The sequence below is a fragment of the Marmota flaviventris genome, chromosome 1 (assembly GCF_047511675.1).
Source record: "Marmota flaviventris isolate mMarFla1 chromosome 1, mMarFla1.hap1, whole genome shotgun sequence".
NCBI classification, from domain to species: domain Eukaryota; kingdom Metazoa; phylum Chordata; class Mammalia; order Rodentia; family Sciuridae; genus Marmota; species Marmota flaviventris.
In genome coordinates, this window is record NC_092498.1 from 15,804,599 (window position 1) to 15,826,936 (window position 22,338).

Here is a 22,338-nt window from a genome sequence, read left to right on the forward strand (position 1 = left end):
TGGTGCTGAGCATTGAATCCAGTGCCTCACACATGCTAGGCAAGCGCTCTGCCACTGAGCCACAACCCCAGGGCTCCACCCCGACCCCTGTTCTTTGTATTCTTAATAGCTGCCATTCTGACTGGAGTGAGTAGTTTGATTTGCATTTCTCTAATTGCTAGAAATGTTGAACATTTTAAAAATTTATTTGTTGATTGATCGTATATCTTCTTCTGAAAAATGTATGTTCAGTTCCTTGGTCTACTTACTGATTAGATTATTTGTTTTTTGGTGGTAAGATTTTTGAATCATTATATATCCTGGAGATTAGTGTTCTGATATGCCTGTGGTAAAAATTTGCTCCCTCTCTGTAGGCTCTCTTTCACCTCACTGATGGTTTCTTTTCTGAGAAGAAGCTTTTTAGTTTGAATCCATCCCATTTATTGATTCCTGATTTTATTGTTTGCATTGTAGGAGGAACTACTTAATAATACTTCTTATTAAGGAAGTTGAGGCCTGATCCCACATGATGAAGATTTGGGCCTAATTTTTCTTGTATTAGGCACAGGATCTCTGGTTTAATTCCTAGGTCCTGCATCCACTCTGAGTTGAATTTTGTACATGGTAAGACTAGGGGCTTAATTTCATTTTGTTGCATATAGATTTCCAGTTTTCCCAGAACCATTTGTTGAAGAGTCTATCCTTTCTCCAATATATGTTTTTGGCACCTTTGTCTAATATGAGATAACTGTATTTATGTGGGTTAGTCTCTGTGTCCTCTATTCTGTACCATTAGTCAACAAGTCTATTTTGGTACCAATACTATGATGTTTTTGTTACTATTGCTCTGCAGTATAGTTTAAAGTCTGGTATAGTGATGCCACCTGCTTCACTCTTCTTGCTTAGGATTGCTTTAGCTATTCTGGGTTTCTTATTTTTCCAGATGAATTTCATGACTGCTTTTTCTATTTCTATGAGGAATGTCATTGGGATTTTGATTGGAATTGCATTAAATCTGTATAGTGCTTTTGGTAGTATGATCATTTTGACAATATTAATTCTGCCTATCCAAAAACAAGGGAGATCTTTCTATTTCTAAGGTCTTATTTATTTCTTTGGCGTTCAGTAGATAAATTGTAGAGGTCTTTCACCTCTTTTGTTGATTCCCAAGTATTTTTTTTTTTTTTGAGGCTATTTTAAATGGGGTAGTTTTCCTAGTTTCTCTTTCAGAGGATTTGTCACTGATGTTTGGAAATGCCTTTGATTTATGGGTGTTGATTTTATATCCTGCTACTTTGCTGAATTCATTTATTAGTTCTAGAAGTTTTCTGGTGGAATTTTTTGGGTATTCTAGGCATAGAATCATATCATCAGCAAACAGTGATAACTTGATTTCTTATTTTCCTATCTGTATACCTTTAATTTCTTTCATCTAATTGCTCTGGCTAGAGTTTCAATAACTATGAAGTGGTGAAAGAGGGCATCCCTGTCTCATTCCAGTTTTTAGAGGGAATGCTTTCAATTTTTCTTCATTTAGAATGATGTTGGCCTGGGGCTTAGCATAGATAACTTTTACAATGTTGAGATATGTTCTTGTTATCCCTAGTTTTTCTAGTGTTTTGAATATGAAGGAGTGCTGAATTTCGTCGAATGCTTTTTTTTAATCTATTGAGATTATCATATGATTCTTATTTTTAAGTCTATTGATGTGATGAATTACATTTATTGATTTCCACATATTGAACCAAGCTTGCATCCCTGGGATGAACCCCACTTGATCACAGTGCACTATCTTTTTGATATGTTTTTGTATTCAATTGTCAGAATTTTATTGAGAATTTTTGCATCTATGTTCATTAGAGATATTGGTCTGAAGTTTTCTTTTCTTGATGTGTCTTTTTGTAGTTTTGAAATCAGGGTAATATTGGCCTCATAGAATGAGTTTGGAAGTGTTCCTTTTTTTTCTATTTCATGAAATAATTTGAAGAATATTGGTATTAGTTCTTCTTTGAAGGTCTTGTAGAACTGAGCTGTGTATCCATCTGGTCCTGGGCTTTTCTTGCTTGGTAGGCTTCTGATGGAGTCTTCTATTTCATTGCTTGAAACTGATCTGTTTAACTTGTGGATATCATCCTGATTCAGTTTGGGCAAATCATATGACTCTAGAAATTTATCAATGTCTTCAAATTTTCTATTTTATTGGAGTATAAATTTTCAAAATAATTTCTAAATATCTTCAGTATTTCTGTAGTGTCCATCATGATATTTCCTTTTTCATCACAGATGTTAGTAATTTGAGTTTTGTCTCTCTATCTCTTTGTTAGCATGGCTAAGGGTCTATCAATTTTATTTATTTTTTCAAAGAACCAAACTTTTTGTTTTGTCAATTTTTTCAATTGTTTCTTTTGTTTCAATTTCATTGATTTCTGCTCTGATTTTAATTATTTCCTGTCTTCTGCTTTTGGTGTTGATTTGTTCTTCTTTTTCCAGGGTTTTGAGATGTAATGATAGGTCATTTATTTGTTGACTTTTTCTTCTTTTAAGAAATGAACTCCATGCAATGAACTTTCCTTAGTACTGCTTTTATAGTGTTCCTGAGATTTCAATATGCTGTATCAGTGTTCACATCATTCACTTCTAAAAATTTTGATCTCCTCCTTGATGTCTTTGGAACCCATTGTTCATTCAATAGCATATTATTTAGTCTTCAGATGTTAGAGTAACTTCTGTTTTTTATTTTATCATTGATTTCTAATTTTATTCCATTATAACCATAGAATGCAGGCTACTATCTCTATTTTTTCCTTTTTAGTTTTTGATATACCTTCATTTTATTCATTTATTTATATGTGGTGCTGAGTATTGAACCTGGGACCTCACACATGCTAGGACAGTGCTCTACCACTGGGCTACTAGGCCATCCCCCTTTTAATTTTTAAATAATTTTTTTTTAGTTGTTGATAGACCTTTATTTTATTTATTTATTTATATGTGGTGCTGAGAATCAAATCCAGTGCCTCACACATGCCAGGCAAGTACGCTACCACTGAGCCCCAGCTCTAACCGCAGTATCTATTTTTTTGAATTTGCTAAGAGTTTTGTGGCATAATATATGGTCTATTTTAGAGAAGGATCCATGTGCTTCTGAAAAGAAAGTGTATTCACTCACTGATGGATGAAATATTCTATATAAGTCTGTTAAATCTAAGTTATTGATTGTATTATTGAGTTCTACAGTTTCTAAGTTTAGCTTTTGTTTGGAATGTCTATCCAGTGGTGAAAAAGGTGTGTTAAAGTCACCCAGAATTATTGTGTTGTGCCCCAACTAAAGATGGCAATGAAAGTATCCAAAGATGTAGGCAGCTGCTTCCAGCAATGGGTTGTTGGGTTGGGTGGGGCAAGGCGGTGGTGTTGAACTGTGTGTTCAGAGATGCAGCTCTGTGGAGTATAGTTGTTGTGGCTGGTGGTTGCCTCTGGACCCAGGTGCAGGCTACCACATGAAGGGGACTGTGGCAGTAGTTGCAATGCCCCAAGATGGAGACAACTGGAGGAGCCCCACATTGGTAGATGGGGGTCTACATGGGAGTGGTAGCTGGAGCTCCTGTTTAGATGGGCAGCCTAGAGTCCTGCGTGGGTGCTAATGCTGGTGGTCCTACTTGGGCACCTGGAGGACCTGTGTGGATGAGTGACTGGGAGTACTGCACTGACACTCAGTCTTAGAGACCTGTGTGGCACAGCGGTGTGATTCCTGCGTGGGAGCAGCTATGGGGGGAGGGTCCTCTAATCACTCGGCAGAGAAACAGTATTCCCACTACTTGAATCCCAGGTCCCAGAGTGATAGAGAATGCAGCCTCTCTCTAGCCTGCCACTTTGGATTCCCCCATATGTAATCATTTTTATCACCCTATTAGTCACTGCTATTCTGTGTCCAAATCATTTATACACACACACACACACACACACACATATATATATATATTCTTTTTTCCCTTTCCAATGTTATTTTTTTTTTATTTTTTTTATTTTTTTTCCTTTCCTTTCCAATGTTATAACCTTCCTTTGTTATGATCCTTTTCCTTAAAAAAAAATCCTTCATATTTGTAAGATATTCTTCTTTTTAGAGTCTGGGGCCTCATCTGTATCCCTATTTTCAGACTTGGTTTAATTCTTTAATAGATACCTTCCTTAGCAGGTTTAGCAATTTTTCTTTAAAAGGGCCCATTAAAAAATAGCAGAAAAGGGGCTGGGGTTGTAGCTCAGTGGTAGAGCACTTGCCTAGCATGTGTGAGGCATTGGGCTTGATTCTCAGCACTGACTATAAATAAAAAAAAATAAAGATACATTGACAACTAAAAAATACATTTTAAAAACAGCACAAAGGGCTGGGGATGTGGCTCAAGCGGTAGTGCGTTCGCCTGGCATGCGTGCGGTCCGGGTTCGATCCTCAGCACCACATACAAACAAAGATGTTGTATCTGCCGAAAACTAAAAAATAAATCTTAAAAAAAAAAAAAAAAAAATTCTCTCTCTCTTAAAAAAAATAGCACAAAAGATGCTGAAACTTCTAATACATTTGAGAAATATAACTGCTTATACTCCAAGGGGTCTGGTAATATTTTCATTCAGTCCTTCATTCAATAAAGAGAATACCTATTGTGTACTTAGTATACACTGTTGGAGATATAATACAGATAAATTCCCTAACTATAAGAAATTAACAATCTAATGGGGGATAAAGACAAGTTACAATTATACTAGTGAGATAAGTACATATACCTGTTAGTTTTATCAGAATTCTATGTTTTAATATATCAAACATTAATCTTTTGAGGAATCAACTCCATATAAGGGATTTTAACCAAAAAAACCCAGAACAACCACCATTTGACCCAGCTATCCCTCTCCTCAGTCTATACCCAAAGGACTTAAAAACAGCATACTACAGGGATACAGCCACATCAATGTTTATAGCAGCTCAATTCACAATAGCTAAACTGTGGAACCAACCAAATGCCCTTCCATAGATTAATGGATAAAAAAATGTGGCATATACACAATGGAATATTACTCAGCAATAAAATAGAATAAAATCATGGCATTTGCAGGTAAATGGATGGAGTTAGAGAAGATAATGCTAAGTGAACTTAGCCAATCCCAAAAAACCAAATGCTAAATGTTTTCTTTGATATAAGGAGGCTGATTCATAGTGGGATAGGGAACGGGAGCATCGGAGGAATAGACGAACTCTAGATAGGGCAGAGGGGTTGGAGGGGAAAGGAGGGGGCATGGGGTTATTAATGATGGTGGAATGTGATGATCATTATTATCCAAAGTACAGGTATGAAGGCACGAATTGGTGTGAATACACTATGTATACAACCAGAGATATGAAAAATTGTGCTCTATATGTGTAATACGAATTGTAATGCATTCTGTTGTCATATATAAATAAATAAATAAAGGCCCAGAACATTCATTCTCATATCAAAAGTCTCGTAAAACATTCCTAGATCAATATACATAGTCTCTTTTGGCATTCTACAAGCAGGACTCTTCTCTAATATATCTCCTATCTATATTTCCAAAGTTCCACTTTCCATATTCTCTATTACCTGAGGAGTAGTAGGTTCCAGATCCTTAATTAAATTATAAGCTTCTTGTACATCATCTGAAATTTAAGAAATAAACATATCAATGTTTTTAAGCAAACCCTTCTGATGCAGTCCCAAGAAAGATTAGATCTTCCATATTCAAATTTTCACAGAAAATAGGGTTGAAGATATAGCTCAGTTGTAGAACATTTGTCTCACATATTCAAGGCCCTGGGTTTGATCCCCAACCCTGTAAAATATACACTCACAGACAATATCATCTGTTTTGTCTGCCCTCTAATTCTCCATCAAGTTGTTGGAGAATCTTGCACAGTTATACCAAAGATAATCAAATATCCTTAGAAAACTTATATTAAACCATGAGACAGACACCTAAATATGTTCAAGCCAAGAATATGCAAATGGCATTGTTTTTCGATAAGAAAAATGACCATTTTAAAAACCGTATAAGAATGGAATGATGAAGTCTAAGATTTGCTTTAAAATTTTCAGGAACAGGGGCTGGGGATGTGGCTCAAGCGGTAGCGCGCTCGCCTGGCGTGCGTGCGACCCGGGTTCGATCCTCAGCACCACATACAAACAAAGATGTTGTGTCCGCCGAAAACTAAAAAATAAATATTAAAAATTCTCTCTCTCTCTCTCTCTCTCTTTAAAAAAAAAAGAAAAATTTTCAGGAACAAAAAAATTAAGTGGTGGATAAAAAAGATTGGCAATATCTTTAAAATTATTGAATCTGGAGTTCTTGGGCATTTATTATAATATTTACTTTTGTTCACATTTAAAATTTTTCATAATAGCTGGGAGTGGTGACGCATGCCTATGATCCCAGAAGCTTGGGAGGCTGAGGCAGGAGGATTTCAAGTTCAAAGCCAGCCTCAGCAACTTAGAGAGGCCGTAAGCAACTTAGCAATACCCTGTCTCAAAATAATAATAATAATAATAAAGGGCTGGGGTGTGGCTCAGTGGTTAAGCACCCCTAGGTTCAATCCCATGGTACAAACAGAAGAAAAAAATTTTTTCATAATAAACTAAATTTATAAAATGTATACACTGTTTCTTTAATTCTTGTCCAAAAGTATGTCTTTTTACTTATATATAAAACAGAGAGGACTGTTTGCAAGTCCATATTGTCATTTTAATAACCACATTTTTTTCAATGAGCAAAATGTGGTCTGGTTGGTTTCTACCACATACCTAAAAAGGCCCTCACTGTTGGTCTGCCTCTTACCCTCTCCTCTTTTTCCTCTTCCAAGACAGACTGCCACCACAAATGCATGGTAGCCACTACCCTGTCCTGGGAACTTAGGGAAAAACGACTTGAGGCATGTGTCTAAGGGTCTTTGTTTAGGGTCAATAGATATCACATTCTCTTTGAATCATGTATCTCATAAGGTGCCTGGGGTACACAGAAACAGACAGACAATTAGGATAAGTTTTAAAAGTTAATAATTTCTAAAAACCACACAAGAAAATGTGAATATATATTATATATAAGGAGGAACGAGAAAAAGGACGAACTACTACAAGGGAAATGGAAGAAAAACATGAGAAATCAAAAGGGAATGGATAGAAGACAGAACAATTAGAGGGAAAAAAAGAAAAACAACAAGGAAAAAGTAGGTACTAACAGAAGAGGAAAGAGAAGAAAGAAAAAGCACATTAATAAGCACCAATAAATTTGTTATGTCCTATGAACTTGTTGCAAATGTACCTTTGGAAGGATTACAGATTTAAAAAGTTTAAGCAAGTAGTTCAATCAGAGGTTAAATATTTTTAAATTCTCATTATAAGACTATAACACATTTTTCTTACCTTGACGAAGGTAGTAAATCACGAGGTTTAGCCTAGCTTCAGGAATGACATCAACCAGAGGCGGTAAAACCTGTAAGGCCCCTTCTCCTCCTCGGAAAACAACCTAGAGATACAGAAATTATGTTACTGCAGCACGTATATATTTATTAGTGAAAATGTTTAAAAATTGGGTTCATGATATCCCACTAAACCAGCCCTGGGAATCAGTTAACACATTGGGAATATTTATTGTTGGATGAATTATTACCTAATTCTTATGCCTCTTACCCTCTCCTCTCTTTCCTCTTCTCTACTTTTGATCCTTCTTAACACCCCTGTCATATTTAAATATTTCACTTTAACCCTGAAACTGACCTAAAACCATCACTCTCTTTATCCTTTTTCTTCTTTTATTTATTTATTTCTTTTGTGGTACTGGGGATTAAACTCAGGGGTGATTTACCACTAAGCTTCATTTCCAGCCCTTATCATATTATGTTTTGAGGTGGGGTCTCACTACACTGCCGAAGCTGGCCTCTAACTGTGGGTTCTCATTTCTCAGTCTCCCAAGTAGCTGGAATTCAATGAGTCAAAGTGGGCTAGATGTGTGGCACACAGCAGATTATATTTTATTTAATTAATTCAGTTAATATTCAATAGCACCTCCTATATGCCTGTTTTTATAATAAGTACTGGGGTTACAGCAGGAACAAGTCACTCCCCTGCTACCCTACAGACTGTTCAAGCGGGGGACAAATAAATTTTATCTATAGAAAAAAGCTAAGAAACCAAAAACAGAAAAAACATCCATGAAAGGAGAATTGGTTTTGCACACTGTTGTATTTCCAGAGCCTAACACAGTGCCTAATACATAGTAAGTTGTTTCACAATATATAGAAATCAAGGCTATCAGGCATGAACTACATAATCTCTTCATTTTTACCTCAATTTTCCTATTTTGTCATCATTTTGGTACCTCTGCAGTAGTCCCTTGTTTTTCCAAGATTAACTCCTTTGTCTGTCTTCTTTCTTATTTACTGGTACTGGGAATTGAACCCAGGAGTGATCTACCACTGAGCTATATTCCCAGCCCTTTTTATTTTTTGAGACAGGATCTTTCTTGTTGAGACTGGCCTTGAACTTGTGATCCTCCTATCTTAGCCTTCTGAGTAGCTGGGATTATAAGAATGCATCACCACACCAGATTCACGTGCCTTTTTTTTTTTTTTAATTTTTTTTGTAGTTGTAGATGGACAGAATGTCTTTCTTTATATTTATGTGGTGCTGAGGATCAAACCCAGTGTCTCACACACACTAGGCAAGTGCTCTGCCACTGAGCTACAGCCCCAGGACACCTGGCTTTTTTTTAATAGGTATTTTTTTAAATAGGTCTTTTTATATATTTTATAGATGAACACAAAACCTTTATTTATTTTTATGTGGTGCTGAGGATCAAACTCAGTGCCTCACACATGCTAGGCAGATGCTCTACCAGTGATCCACAACCCCAGCCCCTCACCTGCCCTCCTGATCCCATGCCTCCTGACTCCATGTGAACCTTGTCTCTCCATTGATCGATGTATCTTCACTCTTACTGAAGCATTGGTCCTACTTCTCAACTTTAAACACACAGGGGTTTTGTTTTCTTGAAGTCTTCCACTTGGCCCCATTGTTCCTTCAGAGAGTGCCCTATTTTTCTTTCTTTCAATGCTATGTTTCTAAAGTATGTAGCTTACTGCTTCTAATTTCTTCTTACCTTCTCATTCCTTAACCTCCTCCCTAAACTGGCTTTTTCTCTCAGCACATTAGTAAACATACTCCCTCAAGTCACAAATTAACCTATTTAACCAAATTCAAAGAACTTTTCTGTCTGCTTGCTCCAGTGTGTCTGCAATTGTGACACTGTTGACTTCAAGATGACACTATGAATAACAGCACCATTTACTAAATGCTTACTTCAGACAGAGTATCCTTAATCTGCAAATCCCAAATCTGAAACTTTCTGATTACTGACTTGATGCCACAAGTGGAAAATTCCACGTGATCTCATATGACAGGTCACACTAAAAATATTATGTAGGTTATCTCCAGGCTATGTATATAAGGTGCATATGAAACATAAGTGAATTTCATGTTTAGACGTGGGTCCCATCCCAACCACATCTTATGTGTTTGCAAATTTTTAAAAATCTGGAATCTGAATTATATATGGAAGAAAAACTTTTGGTCCCAAGCTTTTCAGATAAGTTATAATCTGTATTTGCTATATAAAAGTACCTTATACACAATATTTTATTTATATTTTATACAAAAAATAAGTACTTCAATTTTTCCTATTTTACATGAGAACACTGAAATCCAGTAATGTTAAGTGACTTACCTGAAGTCACAAAGCTAGTACATAGTACAGTGTGATTTTGACCTCATATCTGACTTCAAAAATTGATATTCTTAACAATCATTTATATTGCTTTAACATTTTTCAGACTTTCAAAAAATTACAGAAATATTATGTGGTTATTAGAAAAAAACTTAAATACAGCATCTCAAAGGAAAGAGGAAATTTCTGTATTCTTACTTCCCTCTCTAATTCTATTCTCCAAGGCTAACTCCATTTACTATCTAATGTGTTTCTTCCAGTTCTATACACATATAGTGTTTCTTTACCTTGAGCTGTACATTACATCCATCTAGGAAGCTTTTAAGAAAAACACTAGTAGCTGGATCCCAATTCAACCATTAAATAAAAATCCCTGGAAGATTGGGTGTGGTTGTATGTACCTATAATCCTAGCTACTTGGGAGGCTGACTTAGGAGGATCATTTAAGCCCAGGAATTCAAGGCCAACCTGGGCAACATAAAGAGACCATTCACCACCCCACCCCCAGAATATATGTATATCTAAGAATCCCTGGGGTTAGAGCCCATAATTAGTTTCAAAAGCCTCCCAGATGATTAAAATGGGCAGTTGTAAGTGACATGACATTATCTAGGTTGGTTCTTCTTTTTTTTTAATATTTATTTTTTTAGTTGTAGTTGAACACAATACCTTCATTTTATCTATCTATCTATCTATCTATCTATCTATTTATTTATTTATTTTAATGTGGTGCTGAGGATCGAACCCAGGGCCTCACACGTGCTAGGCAAACACTCTACTGCTGAGCCACTATCTCAGCCCCTAGGTTGGCCCTTCTTGTCTGCCCTTTCTTGTCTCATATGCTGACTCTCCTTTCTCTGGCCCCCTAAGTACAAATGCTCTTTTGAAATCATAAATTTATATTTTTAATCCTTTCTTCCATATATATCCATGGTGTTGTTTTTTTGTTTTCGTTGTGCTGCGGATTGAACTCACGGCCTTGTGCATGCAAGGTAAGCACTCTACCAACTGACCTATATCCCCAGCCTTTCTTCCATATATAATTGTCAGGACATCACCAAGTGAAAATCTTCCATATTTATTTGCCGAGACTCTTATGATAACTCTTAAACTTAGCCTTGAACCAAGGGGAGCTTAGCCACTGAACCATGTCTCCAGCCCTTTTTATATTTTATTTTGAGACTTGGTCTCATTAAGTGGTTGAGGCTGGAATCCTTGCAATCCTTCCAAGGTGTTGGGATTATAGGTATGCACCACCATGTCCAACATACTCCAAACTTAAGTTCCAACCTATTATCTCAAATGCTTTATTCTCCATAAAAGATATAATTGAACTTATAAACTAGTTTAGAAGTGAAAAAATTAGCAGCAGGAGCCCATAATAGAAGCTATCCAAATACAATTTTATCTTTGATGGAGAATTGATCTAGAGAAGAAATGGATTTAATATAAGTCATTGCAAAGAATTACTAGAGTTTAGTGACTAGTAGATATTAGAAAAAAAAGTTGGGCACAGGGTGCATGCCTATAATCCCAGCAGTTCAGGAGGCTAAGACAGGAGGATCATGAGTTCAAAGCCAGCCTCAGCAATGATGAGGTGCTAAGCAACTCAATGAGACCCTGTCTCTAAATAAAATGCAAAACAGGGCTAGGGATGAGATCAGTAATTGACTGCTCCTGAGTTCAATCCCTGCTATCAAAAAAAAAAAAGATATTAGAGACAAAGGGAAGGGGAGAGTCTAAAATAGCTGTGGTTTTCAGCTTGGGGACTAGAAGAATTAATGCTAAAAAACCCAGAGAAATCAGAAGGAAAATATAAAGTTATTATTATCATGATTTACCGATGAGGAAACTGAGACTCAGCAATATTACCTAACTTGCCCAAAGTTCCTGGTATCTGAGTTGAAAGCAGCTGTACTGTATCTCACTACATTACATGATCAATAGAATCAAACTTAATCTGAGCTCAGATTTTTTTTTTAAAGCAATGGCCATCATAATCTAGCCCTAAACCTAACCACCCCGCCCAACTTTACTTTCCACTATTCCCCAGTACAAACTTACTTACTTCCAGTAAAATCAATGTGTTTGCAATCCTTCATATATCACGGTTGTTCAAGGTCCATGTCCCAGAAAATCTTGGCCTTCTTTCCAAGACCAGAAAATCTTTGCCATTTTTTCTACCCACAAGGATATATTTTCTTTGGTCAAAAACCAAACATTGGGATCTACACTGCCTTGAGCTTCCTTCCAAAGGTAATATATATATCCCTGCCCTCCCAAAAAAGATTTCCTCAAGGAAAGGGACTGATATCCTCAACTCATTTTCTCTCTTTCTCAATAAGGAGGCATTCCTTTGGAGAGGACCAATATATGTTGGGGCATCTCCTTTTATTCATCTTTCTAATTTCTGGGATGTACCAAAGTAGAGTAGGACTGAAGTCAGTCAAGACGGGAAACCGTTATTCACCAGATTGTGCCTGATGAGTTCTTTAGCAAATTCAAAGGATGAAGAAGCATTGTCCATCAAGCTTTTGAGTTCTGCCTGAAAATTAAAAAGCAAAGATTTATGAAAATAGCAAGTATACACCTCTTATTCCACATATTTATACAATGATTTATATTTTACAAAGAATTTAATGTGCTATTTCATTTGATTCTCATGACTCTGCCAGTGTAATTATTATTCTTCATATTTTATAGACAAGAACAGTGAGGCTTATAAAAGTGAAGAGTCTTGAAACTCATACTAAGCAGCAAGTTTGAAAAATAGCACCCTCATGTCTGAAAGCTCCTAGAGTAAAACTTTTCTCTCAGTGCCAACAGTGATAAGGTAGCTAACCTTTAACAACTAAGGTTGATTCTTCAATTTGACCCACATCCTGATTCTCATGGTTCCTCCCTCCTTCCTGCTAAACTGACTTTTGTTTACATAACATAATCCAAGTGTCTTTTCCTTTGTGTCTTATTATTTCCTAGGTCTTCTCTTGACCCCTTTACTCACTCAAGGACAAATGGTCAGGGCTATATAGTAGCCTGCTGAGAAATTCTGTCTTTAATAATAATTCCTTAATTCCTATTACTGTGAAGTTTAAATAAATTAGCCAGTTAAAAGAAGAAAAAAAAAGAAAGAAAGAAAGAAAAACAAATGGTCAGCATTTCCACAGTGTCTTCACTAAGTCCCTAGGTTTATTATTCCCTTCCTCAACTTTCTGCTATTTCTACCTTAACAATCCATATTTTTAAAAATTTCATTAGTTTTTTAAGCTACATATAACATTTAGGATTCATTCTGACATAGTTATAAAGGCATGGAACATAATTTGCTCTAATGCAGTCTCCTTTTTCTCTACTCCTCCCACCTTCTGTTCCCCTCTACTGATTTTTTTTTTTTTTTTTTTTTGGTACTGGGGATTGAACCCAGGGGCACTTAAACACTCAGCCACATCCCCAGTCCTTTTTTATATTTTCTTTAGAGACAGGGTCTCATTGAGTTGCTTAGGATCTCGCTAAATTGCTGAGGCTGGCTTTGAACTTGTGATCCTCCTGCCTCAGCCTCCTAAACCACTGGGATTAAAGGCGTATGCCATCACAGCTGGCTCTACTCTACTAATCTTTCTGCTATTTACTTATAGTTTTTTGCAAAATCCGTATTTTTGAGTAATCTTCCTCTATTCTTTTCTACTCCCATTAGTGGATAGTTAAGATTTTCTGTATAAAATTGTTGAATTCTTACTAACCTCTACAAACTCACTCCACTTGATCTCAGCTGGGAGTGTACATCTTTTTAGCAATCTCCACGCCCTGCCCCCCACCTTGTTTCCTTTTTGTGGTAGGGATTGAACCCAAGGCCTAACACGTGCTAGGCAAGCACTGTAGCTACACCCTTATCCTTTTATTATTTTATCTTGAGACAGTGTCTTGTTAAGTTGCCCAGGCTACCCTCAAATCTTAAATCCTCAGCCTCACCAATTGCTGGGATTATAGGCATGTATAACCACACCCACCAACAATCCTTTTATTAATCCCTTCTTTGTCCACCACAGAAATTCAAATTTTTGGGTAATACTAGGCTAGATTAGCAGTAGTTTTTTTTTTTTTTTTTTTGAGTCCTTTTGGACTCAAAATCCCTTTTATACTTTAAGGATCTCAAAGGGCTTTTGTTTATGTGAGTTATAGCCATTTATATTTATCATAAAAGAAATTAAAACAAAATTTTAAGTATTTGGTTAATCAAAAATAGCAGTAATAGGGGTTGTAGCTCAGTGGCAGAGCACTCGCCTAGTATGTGCAAGGCGCGAGGTGCTGGGTTCAATCCTCAGCACCACATAAAAATAAATAACTATAATAAAGGTATATTGTGTCCAACTACAACAACAACAAAAATTTAAAAACAATAGTAATAATAACCCCACTACATGTAAACATAAATATTTTTTATTTTAACAAAATGATATTTGCCAACAAAAATTTGGTGAGAAAAGTGGCTCTGTTTAACATTATCTATGAATATCCTTATTACTGTATGGTTTAATACAAGATGAATAAGCTGGCAGGACCAGCATGGACCAGAGGTAAGACAAATGAGCTGCCCAGGATACATGGAAGAAGGTGCTTTGTGCGAGTGGTGTGAGCACCCACACTTAAACTCCATTCCCAGGCAGCCCACCTGCTTCATTCTGTCCTGGCCCTGCCTCAAAGGCTCCGAGACATGGGTCTCAGGGACCCTTAGGTTCTCAGATAACATTTTTTAAAATTTTTGGTTTTGGGGGGGTACCAGGGATTGAACTCAGGGGCACTTGATCACTGAGCCACCTCCCCAGCCCTATTTTGTATTTTTATTAGAGACAGGGTCTCACTGAGTTGCTTAGGGACTTGCTAAATTGCTGAGGCTGGCTTTGAACTTGTGATCTTCCTGCCTCTGTATCCAGAACCTCTAGGATTATAGGTGTGCACCACCCACGCCAGGCCCCAGATAACATTTTGATGGCCACTAGGCTAGATTATTCAAATTACTGCTCCCACTGGGGAAAAAAAAAACTAAAAACAGAGAGGAATTATTAAAACATTTTCTTAAGCATGCCAAAGAGATGACAAGGAAAGAGCTGTCAGGTCAAAATGAAGGAGAAAGAATAAATCCAGAGAAGTAAGAAAGCATGGCTGTCATTTTTCTCCCTGGAAGCCCACACACTCTATAAAATTAGAACTTTTAATTGATAATCTGCCCAGGCAAGAAGGACAAAAAACAAAGCCTAGGGCAAGAACAAGGTGGGAAATCTAAAGGAGACCCTTCTCACAATCATCTGGGATTCCAAAGAGCCACACTGGTAAAGGAAGGATGGAACAGAACTAGAATAAGCCTTGCACAGAAATACAGCTCAGTTAGAATCCGGTGTACAGTTAGGGACTCTCTGTTCTTAGCTTTGGTTTAAGGTGGGCTCAGTCTCAGAGTTCTACCAAGCACTTGGTGAGAGAGCACATATTCTTTTTTTTTTTTTTTAATATTTTTTTAGATGTTGATGGACCTTTATTTTGTTCACGTAATTTTATGTGGTGCTGAGAATCAAATCCAGTGCATCACACAGACTAGGCAAGCGCTCTACCACTGAGCCACAACCCCAGCTCCAGAAAATATATTCTTTAGGGAGGAAAGTGTCTTCATTGCAGGTGTTAAGTTAGTCCTATAAGTAATTTTTCAAATAGTGTCCAGCACACAAAGATAACCTGAAATAGGGAGAAACTGAATTCCATAAGGAAGAATCAGGAGAAACAAACCATATAAATTTCAGAAATTCAAACTCTGAAGCTCAGATCACAAAACACCCATGTGACAATGTTTAAGAAAATAAAAGATAAAAAGGGGAAATACTGGAGAATGATAGGTCAAATTATATTTGTTATAATGTGAGCATGTATGAATATATAATAAAAATCCCACCCTTATCTACTATAACACACCAATAAAAATATGGTGCAGTGGCTCATGGCTGTCATCCAGCTTGAGAGGCTGAGGTGGGAGGATCATGAGTTCAAAGCCAGCCTCAGAGATGGAGAGGTGCTAAGCAACTCAGATCCTGTGTCTAAATAAAATACAAAATAGGGCTGGGGGTGTGACTCAGTGGTTGAGTTCCCTTGCATTCAATATCCAGTAACCCCCTCCAAGAAAAAAGCGGGGGGAAAAAAGAAAACAAAAAATAAGCACTAACAAAGAAAACAGGAAGCTGAGAAAAACAAAGATTATTTAAAAGCAAAAACTTTGACAAATGTAACAAAGAAGTGTAAAACTTATCTCCTGAAAACTATAAAACATTGTTGAAAAAAATTAAAGAACATCTACATATAGGGGAAAACATTCTATATTCATTGATTGGAAGACTTAATATTGTTAAGATAGCAATAATCTCCAATTAATCTACAGATTCATTGTAATCCCTACTAGAATTCCAGTTGAGTTTTCTGTAGAAATTAATAAACTAATTCTAAAATTCATATTGAGTTGCAAAAGACAAGAACAGCCCAGACAATGTTGAAGGAAAACAAAAACAAATTAGAAGAACCCACACTTTCTGACTTAAAAATTTGCTACAAAAGAACAGTAATCAAGGGCTGGGGTTCTGGCTCAGTGGTAGAGGGCATGCCTAGCATGTTCGAGCACTGGGTTTGATCCTCAGCACCATATAAAAATAAATAAATAAATGAATGTTTAAAAAAATAAATCTAAAAAAAAAAAAAGAAGAAGAAGAGTATTGGTGTAAGAGATAGACATATAGAATGATGAAACAGAATTGAGTCTAGAGATTAAATCTATGTACCTGTCTATGGTTATCTGACTTTTAACAGGGATGCCAAGAATGTTCAATGAGGGAAAAAATAGTCTCTTCAACAAATGGTTCTGGGACAACTGGATATTCACATGCAAAACAATTGTATCCCACACCATATACAAGTATTAACTTGAGATGAATCAGAGCCCTAAATCTAAGAGCTAAAATTATAAACCCTTGGGTTGGGGATATGGCTCAAGTGGTAGCATGCTCGCCTGGCATGTGTGGGGCACTGGGTTTGGTCCTCAGCACCACATAAAAATAAAATAAAGATATTGTGTCCACCTAAAAAAACCTAAAAAGTAAATATTTTTTAAAAATTATAAAACTTGGGGCTGGGGATGTGGCTCAAGTGGTAGCGCGCTCGCCTGGCATGCGTGCGGCCTGGGTTCGACCCTCAGCACCACATACAAACAAAGATGTTGTGTCTGCCGAAAACTAAAAAAATAAATTAAAAAAAATTATAAAACTCTTAAGAGAAAAATGAGGGTAAATCTTCATGATTAGATTTGGCCAAAGATTCTTAGATATGACACCCAAAACACAGCAACACAAGAAAAAAATAGACAAATTTCACTTCATCAACATTTAAAACTATTGTGCTTCAAAAACCACTATTAAGAAAGTGAGAGCCAGTCATGATGGTGTACTCCTGCTATCCTAGCAACTTGGAAGGTGAGGCAGGAGGATTGCCAGTTCCAGGCAAACCTCAGCAACTTAGTGACCCCTGTCTCAAAATAAAATATAAAAAGGGCTTGGGATGGAGCTCAATGGTAGAGTGCCCCTGAAATCAATTAACAGTATGGGTGGAATGAAAAAAAAAAAGAAAACAATGGGTTGTGGCTATAGCTTAAGCAGTAAGGCACGTATCAAAGTACATCTACAAGGCTCTGGGTTCAATACCCAGCGCAAACAAACAAAACAGAACAATATCATATACACACACAAGAAAGAGAGAAAGAAAATGAAAATGAAAAGACAACTCACAGAATGGAAGAAAATACTTGTGATTCATATATCTAACAAAGGACTGGTACCTAGAATACATAACTGCACCTCAATAATAAAAAGACAACTGAGGTCTGGGGCTATAGCTCAGTGGTAGAGCACTTGCTTAGCACGTGTGAGACACTGGGTTTGATCCTCAGTACCATATAATAAATAAATAAATAAAGATATTATGTCCATCTACAACTAAAAAATATATTTAAAAAAAAAGACAACTGAATTTTTAAAATGACCAAATAACTTGAATAGATATTTCTACAAAGAAGACATACAAATGGCCAATAAGTATTTGAAATGATGCTCAACATTATTAATCAACAGTAAAATGCAACTTCATACCCAATAGAATGGCTAGAGTCAAAAAGTCAGGTAACTATTTGCAGGGATGTTGAAAAATCAAAACCCTTCTACACTACTGGTGAGAATATAAAACAGTGCAGTTACTTTGGAAAAATAGTCAGGCAAATTCCTCAAACAATTAAATATGGAGTTACCAAATGACCCAAAATTTGACTGTAAGTATATTACACTCAAGGGGGATGAAAACTGATGCCCAAACAAAAACTTGGACAAAAAGTTTATAGCAGCATTAGTCTTAATAGGCAAAAGGTGCTTGGGCTGGGGATGTGGCTCAAGCGGTAGCGCGCTCATCTGGCATGCGTGCGGCCCGGGTTAGATCCTCAGCACCACATACCAACAAAGATGTTGTGTCTAACGATAACTAAAAAAAAAATAAATAAATATTAAAAAAAAAAAAAAAAGGTGCTAACAACCCAAATGTCCATCAACCGATGATGGAAAAACAAAATATAGTATATGCAAACAACTGAAAATGATTTGGTCATAAAAATGACATCCTTGGGCTGGGGATGTGGCTCAAGCGGTAGCGCGCTCGCCTGGCATGAGTGCGGCCTGGGTTCGATCCTCAGCACCACATACAAACAAAGATGTTGTGTCCGCCGAGAACTAAAAAATGAATATTAAAAAATTCTCTCTCTCTCTCTCTCTTTAAAAAAAAATTTTGTTAAAAAAAATGACATCCTGATATATGTTACAAAATGATAAACCTTATAAACATTATGCTAAGCAAAAGAAACTAGTCATAAACACTGCGTATCATATAGCTCCTTTGTATGGAATATCTAGAATAGGGAAAGACATGGATATAGAAAGTAGACTAGCAGTTGTTTAGGGATAGGAAAAGAGGGGTTGTAGAAGTAGGGGTTGTAGAACATAAGTAGAAGATGTAGGTTATTATATCTATGTTAAAGTAAAAATGACCTTTATAAAAACATGACACAAATGCTGGAAACCATGTGAGAAATAGTCTGAATGAAACATGTCCTTTTATGTCCAAATTTTCTGTTTTTCTATTTAAAGCATATATTGGTGTTTTGTCTTTTCTAATTTACCAACTTTTGTCTTTTAATTGGGGAAAAAATCCTTTTAAGAATGATTTTTTAAACTTTATTTTATTTATTTATTTTTTATATGGGGCTGAGGATCGAACCTGGTGCTTCACACATGCTAGGCAAGTGCTCTATCACTGAGCCACAACCCCAGCCCCAAGAATGATTTCTTAAAAAGAAAGAAAGAAAAAAGAATGGTTACTTAAGATACAAGATATTAGCCAGGTGCAGTGGCTCATGCCTGTAATCCCAGCAGTTTGGGAGGCTGAGGCAGGAGGATAGTTGAGTTCAAAGCCAGCCTCAGCAATGGTGAGGTCCTAAGTAACTCAGTGGGACCCTATCTCTAAATAACATACAAAATAGGGCTGGGGATATGGCTCAGTGGTTGAGTGCCCCTGAGTTCAATCCCCAGTATACACACAACACACACACACACACACACAAGATATTTTTGATTTAAAAAGCAAAAATGGGTTTTAGAAGATAATATCAAAGAATATGATATTGGGATAAGTAATTATATCTTAAACAAGAAACAGAAGCACTAAATGTAAATAAACAATAAAACTGACTATTTTAGCTTGCTAATAGCTAATATTTACTGCAAGTTTACTTTGTATATCAAGTTATGAACTTTATAAACATCATTTAATCACCACAACAATCTTCAATGAGTCAGTATTATAATTTTCCTTACTTTACAGATACTGCTTAAAGAAGTTTTTTATCTAATGCAATACAGCTACTAATCCAGGATTGAAATTTGGGTCTGATCCCAATCTCAAAAACTTGATTCTTACAAGACATGTTCCCAGTTTGGAAGAAAAAGTTCCTCAATTCTTTATCCTCTGAAACCAGTGGTTTTCTCCTTTTTTTTTTTTTAAATCAATGTCCTAGATTCAAAGCTTCTATTTCTTCATCATCTGCTTGTCTTCTCTTCTGTCACATCCTTTACAAGAATTCCCAAATTAGGCTATTACTCACCCCCTATCTCCTTGCAAACTGGCTTCAAGCCCCAATAATAATGATTTCCTAATCAGAAGGGAAATGTGGAAATCCTGGTACAGGTTGAGCATCCCTAATCAAAATTATATTTATATATATATATTAAAAAGAAAGAAAGAAATGCTCTGAAATATGAAACTTTTTGAGTACTGACATATGTTTCAGATTAAGGCTGCTGAACTGGTAAAGTCTATGCAAATATTCCAAAATTCAAAAAAAACTATGAAATCTTAAAAACTTCTGGTTCCAAACACTTTGAATAAAGGATACTCAACCTGCAATAAAATCAAATGGCCTTTTTGCAATCTTCATCTTAATGCTCTCTTTTGCATCTCCTCCTCCTTAAAATGTAATTCTTCTTGTCAGTCATACTTTTAGTTTCTCATTCAACCAACATACAGTTGGCATTAACTGTGTGCATACACTGTGCCTGGTCCTGAGACAAAAATGTGAAAAAACTCAGTCCTTGCTTCCAGTAAGCTTATCTAGATTGAAGATAGTAGTAACTATCAATTGATAAGCATGATTATAGAGGCATGTTTACCAAGAGCAAAGAAGAAAGAACCTTAAATTTGGTGTAAATTTTAGTGATTAAGTCTATTGACTTCACAGTTAGACAGACATGTGTTTGAGACCTGAATTTGCCACTTATTGTGTTAGCTGTATAATCTTGGGCAAGTTATTCAAAGTACTTTAAGAATTAAATCAATCATTACAGATTATTTCAAGACAGAACAGATTATTTTAAGAACAGAAAACTACTAGTTTTTTTGATAGACTGACTGAACCATATAATACAGAACTCATTTTACTAGTTACTAGAAGAATGCCTGATTTAATCAGAATGCCTCATTTGCTAGGTATGGTGGCACAAGCCTGCAATACCAACAATTCATGAGGCTGGTGGCAGAAGGATTGAAAGTTCAAGGGCAGCCTCAGCAACTTAGTGAGGCCTAAGCAATTTAGTGAGACCCTGTCTCAAAATAAAAAATAAAAAGAGATTGGGATGTGGCTCAGTAGTTAAGCACCCCTTGGTTCGATCCCCAGTTCCAAAAAAAAAAACAAAAAACCTGGTTTAATAAGATTATCAAAATTAAATAAAATCTATATCCTATTGCTGCCCAAAAAATGTGTTTTTTTATTTTTGTACTCTCCATCCCATATACTTTCTCCCCCACTACTAAACATTGTTTTACTCAGGGTTGAATCTCCGTCAGTGTGAAGTGTGTATAGTACTCCTTGTTAGACATTTTTTCCTCAAAATTTGCTTTGATACAGTTTATTTGCTGGCTTAAGTATCTATTTATACATTTATATGTAGATCTAGAACATCCTATTATCTATCTACCTAAATGTAGAATTTGTGCACACATATGTATGTGTGTATGTGTGTGTATGTGTGTGTGTATATATATACATAGTGTGTGTGTATGTATCTATAATGTTAAATTACTTTATTTAGTTAAGATGTTATTAAAATTATGTTTTATTTAAGATATGTTAAATAAAAGGTGATGATAACATATGGCCTTCTGTTTTCTCTCAGTTTCCTATAAAAGGAGGTTATAACAGCCTTTATCCATAGACTTGTCAGGAAAATTAAATAAAGGATATGAAGTGTTCTACACAGTGCCTATAAGTTAACCAATTTCTAAGTATTTATAAAATGTCTGCATGTTTATCTCTTGGAGTAGCCTTAAGGAGAAGCTGAAGTGTACTAAGCCGAGAAGGAAGGGGGTCATTGCAGCAGTGGGAATAGTGTATGTGAAGCTATGGCAAGAAGAGAGTAGGGCATGCTCAAGTTCAAGGACTAGAGTCAGGAAAACTACTCAAAGGGCAAAAATAAAGCCGGATGCCATGGCACACACCTGTAATCCCAGCAGCTCAGGAGGCTGAGGCAGGAGGCTCTCGAGTTCAAAGCCAGCCTCAGCAAAAGTGAGCGTTAGGGCTGGGGTTGTGGCTTGGTGGTAGAGCACTCGCCTAGCATGTGTGAAGCCCTGGGTTCGATCCTCAGCACCACATAAAGATAAGTAAATAATGGTATTGTGTCCACACAACTAAAAAAAAAAAGCTAGGCTCTAAGCACTTCAGTGAGACTCTGTTTCTAAATAAAATACAAAATAGGGCTAGGGATATGGCTCAGTGGTTGAGTGTCCCTGAGTTCAATCCCTGGCCCCACCCCCACAAAAAGGGGGCCAAAATAAGAGGTGAGGAACTCTTGTACTAGAGCAATAACAGAAGAGAATTGGGGGATTGATAAAAAGAAATATCTAGAATAAATAACTGATAGGAACTGGTGGGTGATTATATGGAGATGAAGAAGAGGGTGA

At 36.4% G+C, this 22,338-nt stretch overlaps 1 protein-coding gene across 3 annotated transcripts in view; it reads right to left on the reverse strand.

The window, feature by feature from the left end:
- Positions 1-22,338, reverse strand: part of Ift56 (intraflagellar transport 56) — a 63,038-nt gene that overhangs the window by 23,051 nt on the left and 17,649 nt on the right. For 2 of the 3 annotated variants that reach the window (XM_071611768.1, XM_027952223.2), the window contains exons 8-10: positions 12,233-12,307; positions 7,404-7,506; positions 5,592-5,647 (exon numbers count right to left, since the gene is read on the reverse strand). In XM_071611768.1, the coding sequence (XP_071467869.1) occupies positions 5,592-5,647; positions 7,404-7,506; positions 12,233-12,307 (234 nt within the window). Of the gene's footprint in view, positions 1-5,591; positions 5,648-7,403; positions 7,507-12,183; positions 12,308-22,338 lie in introns of those variants that run through there. The other variant, XM_071611769.1, reaches the window with a different exon arrangement.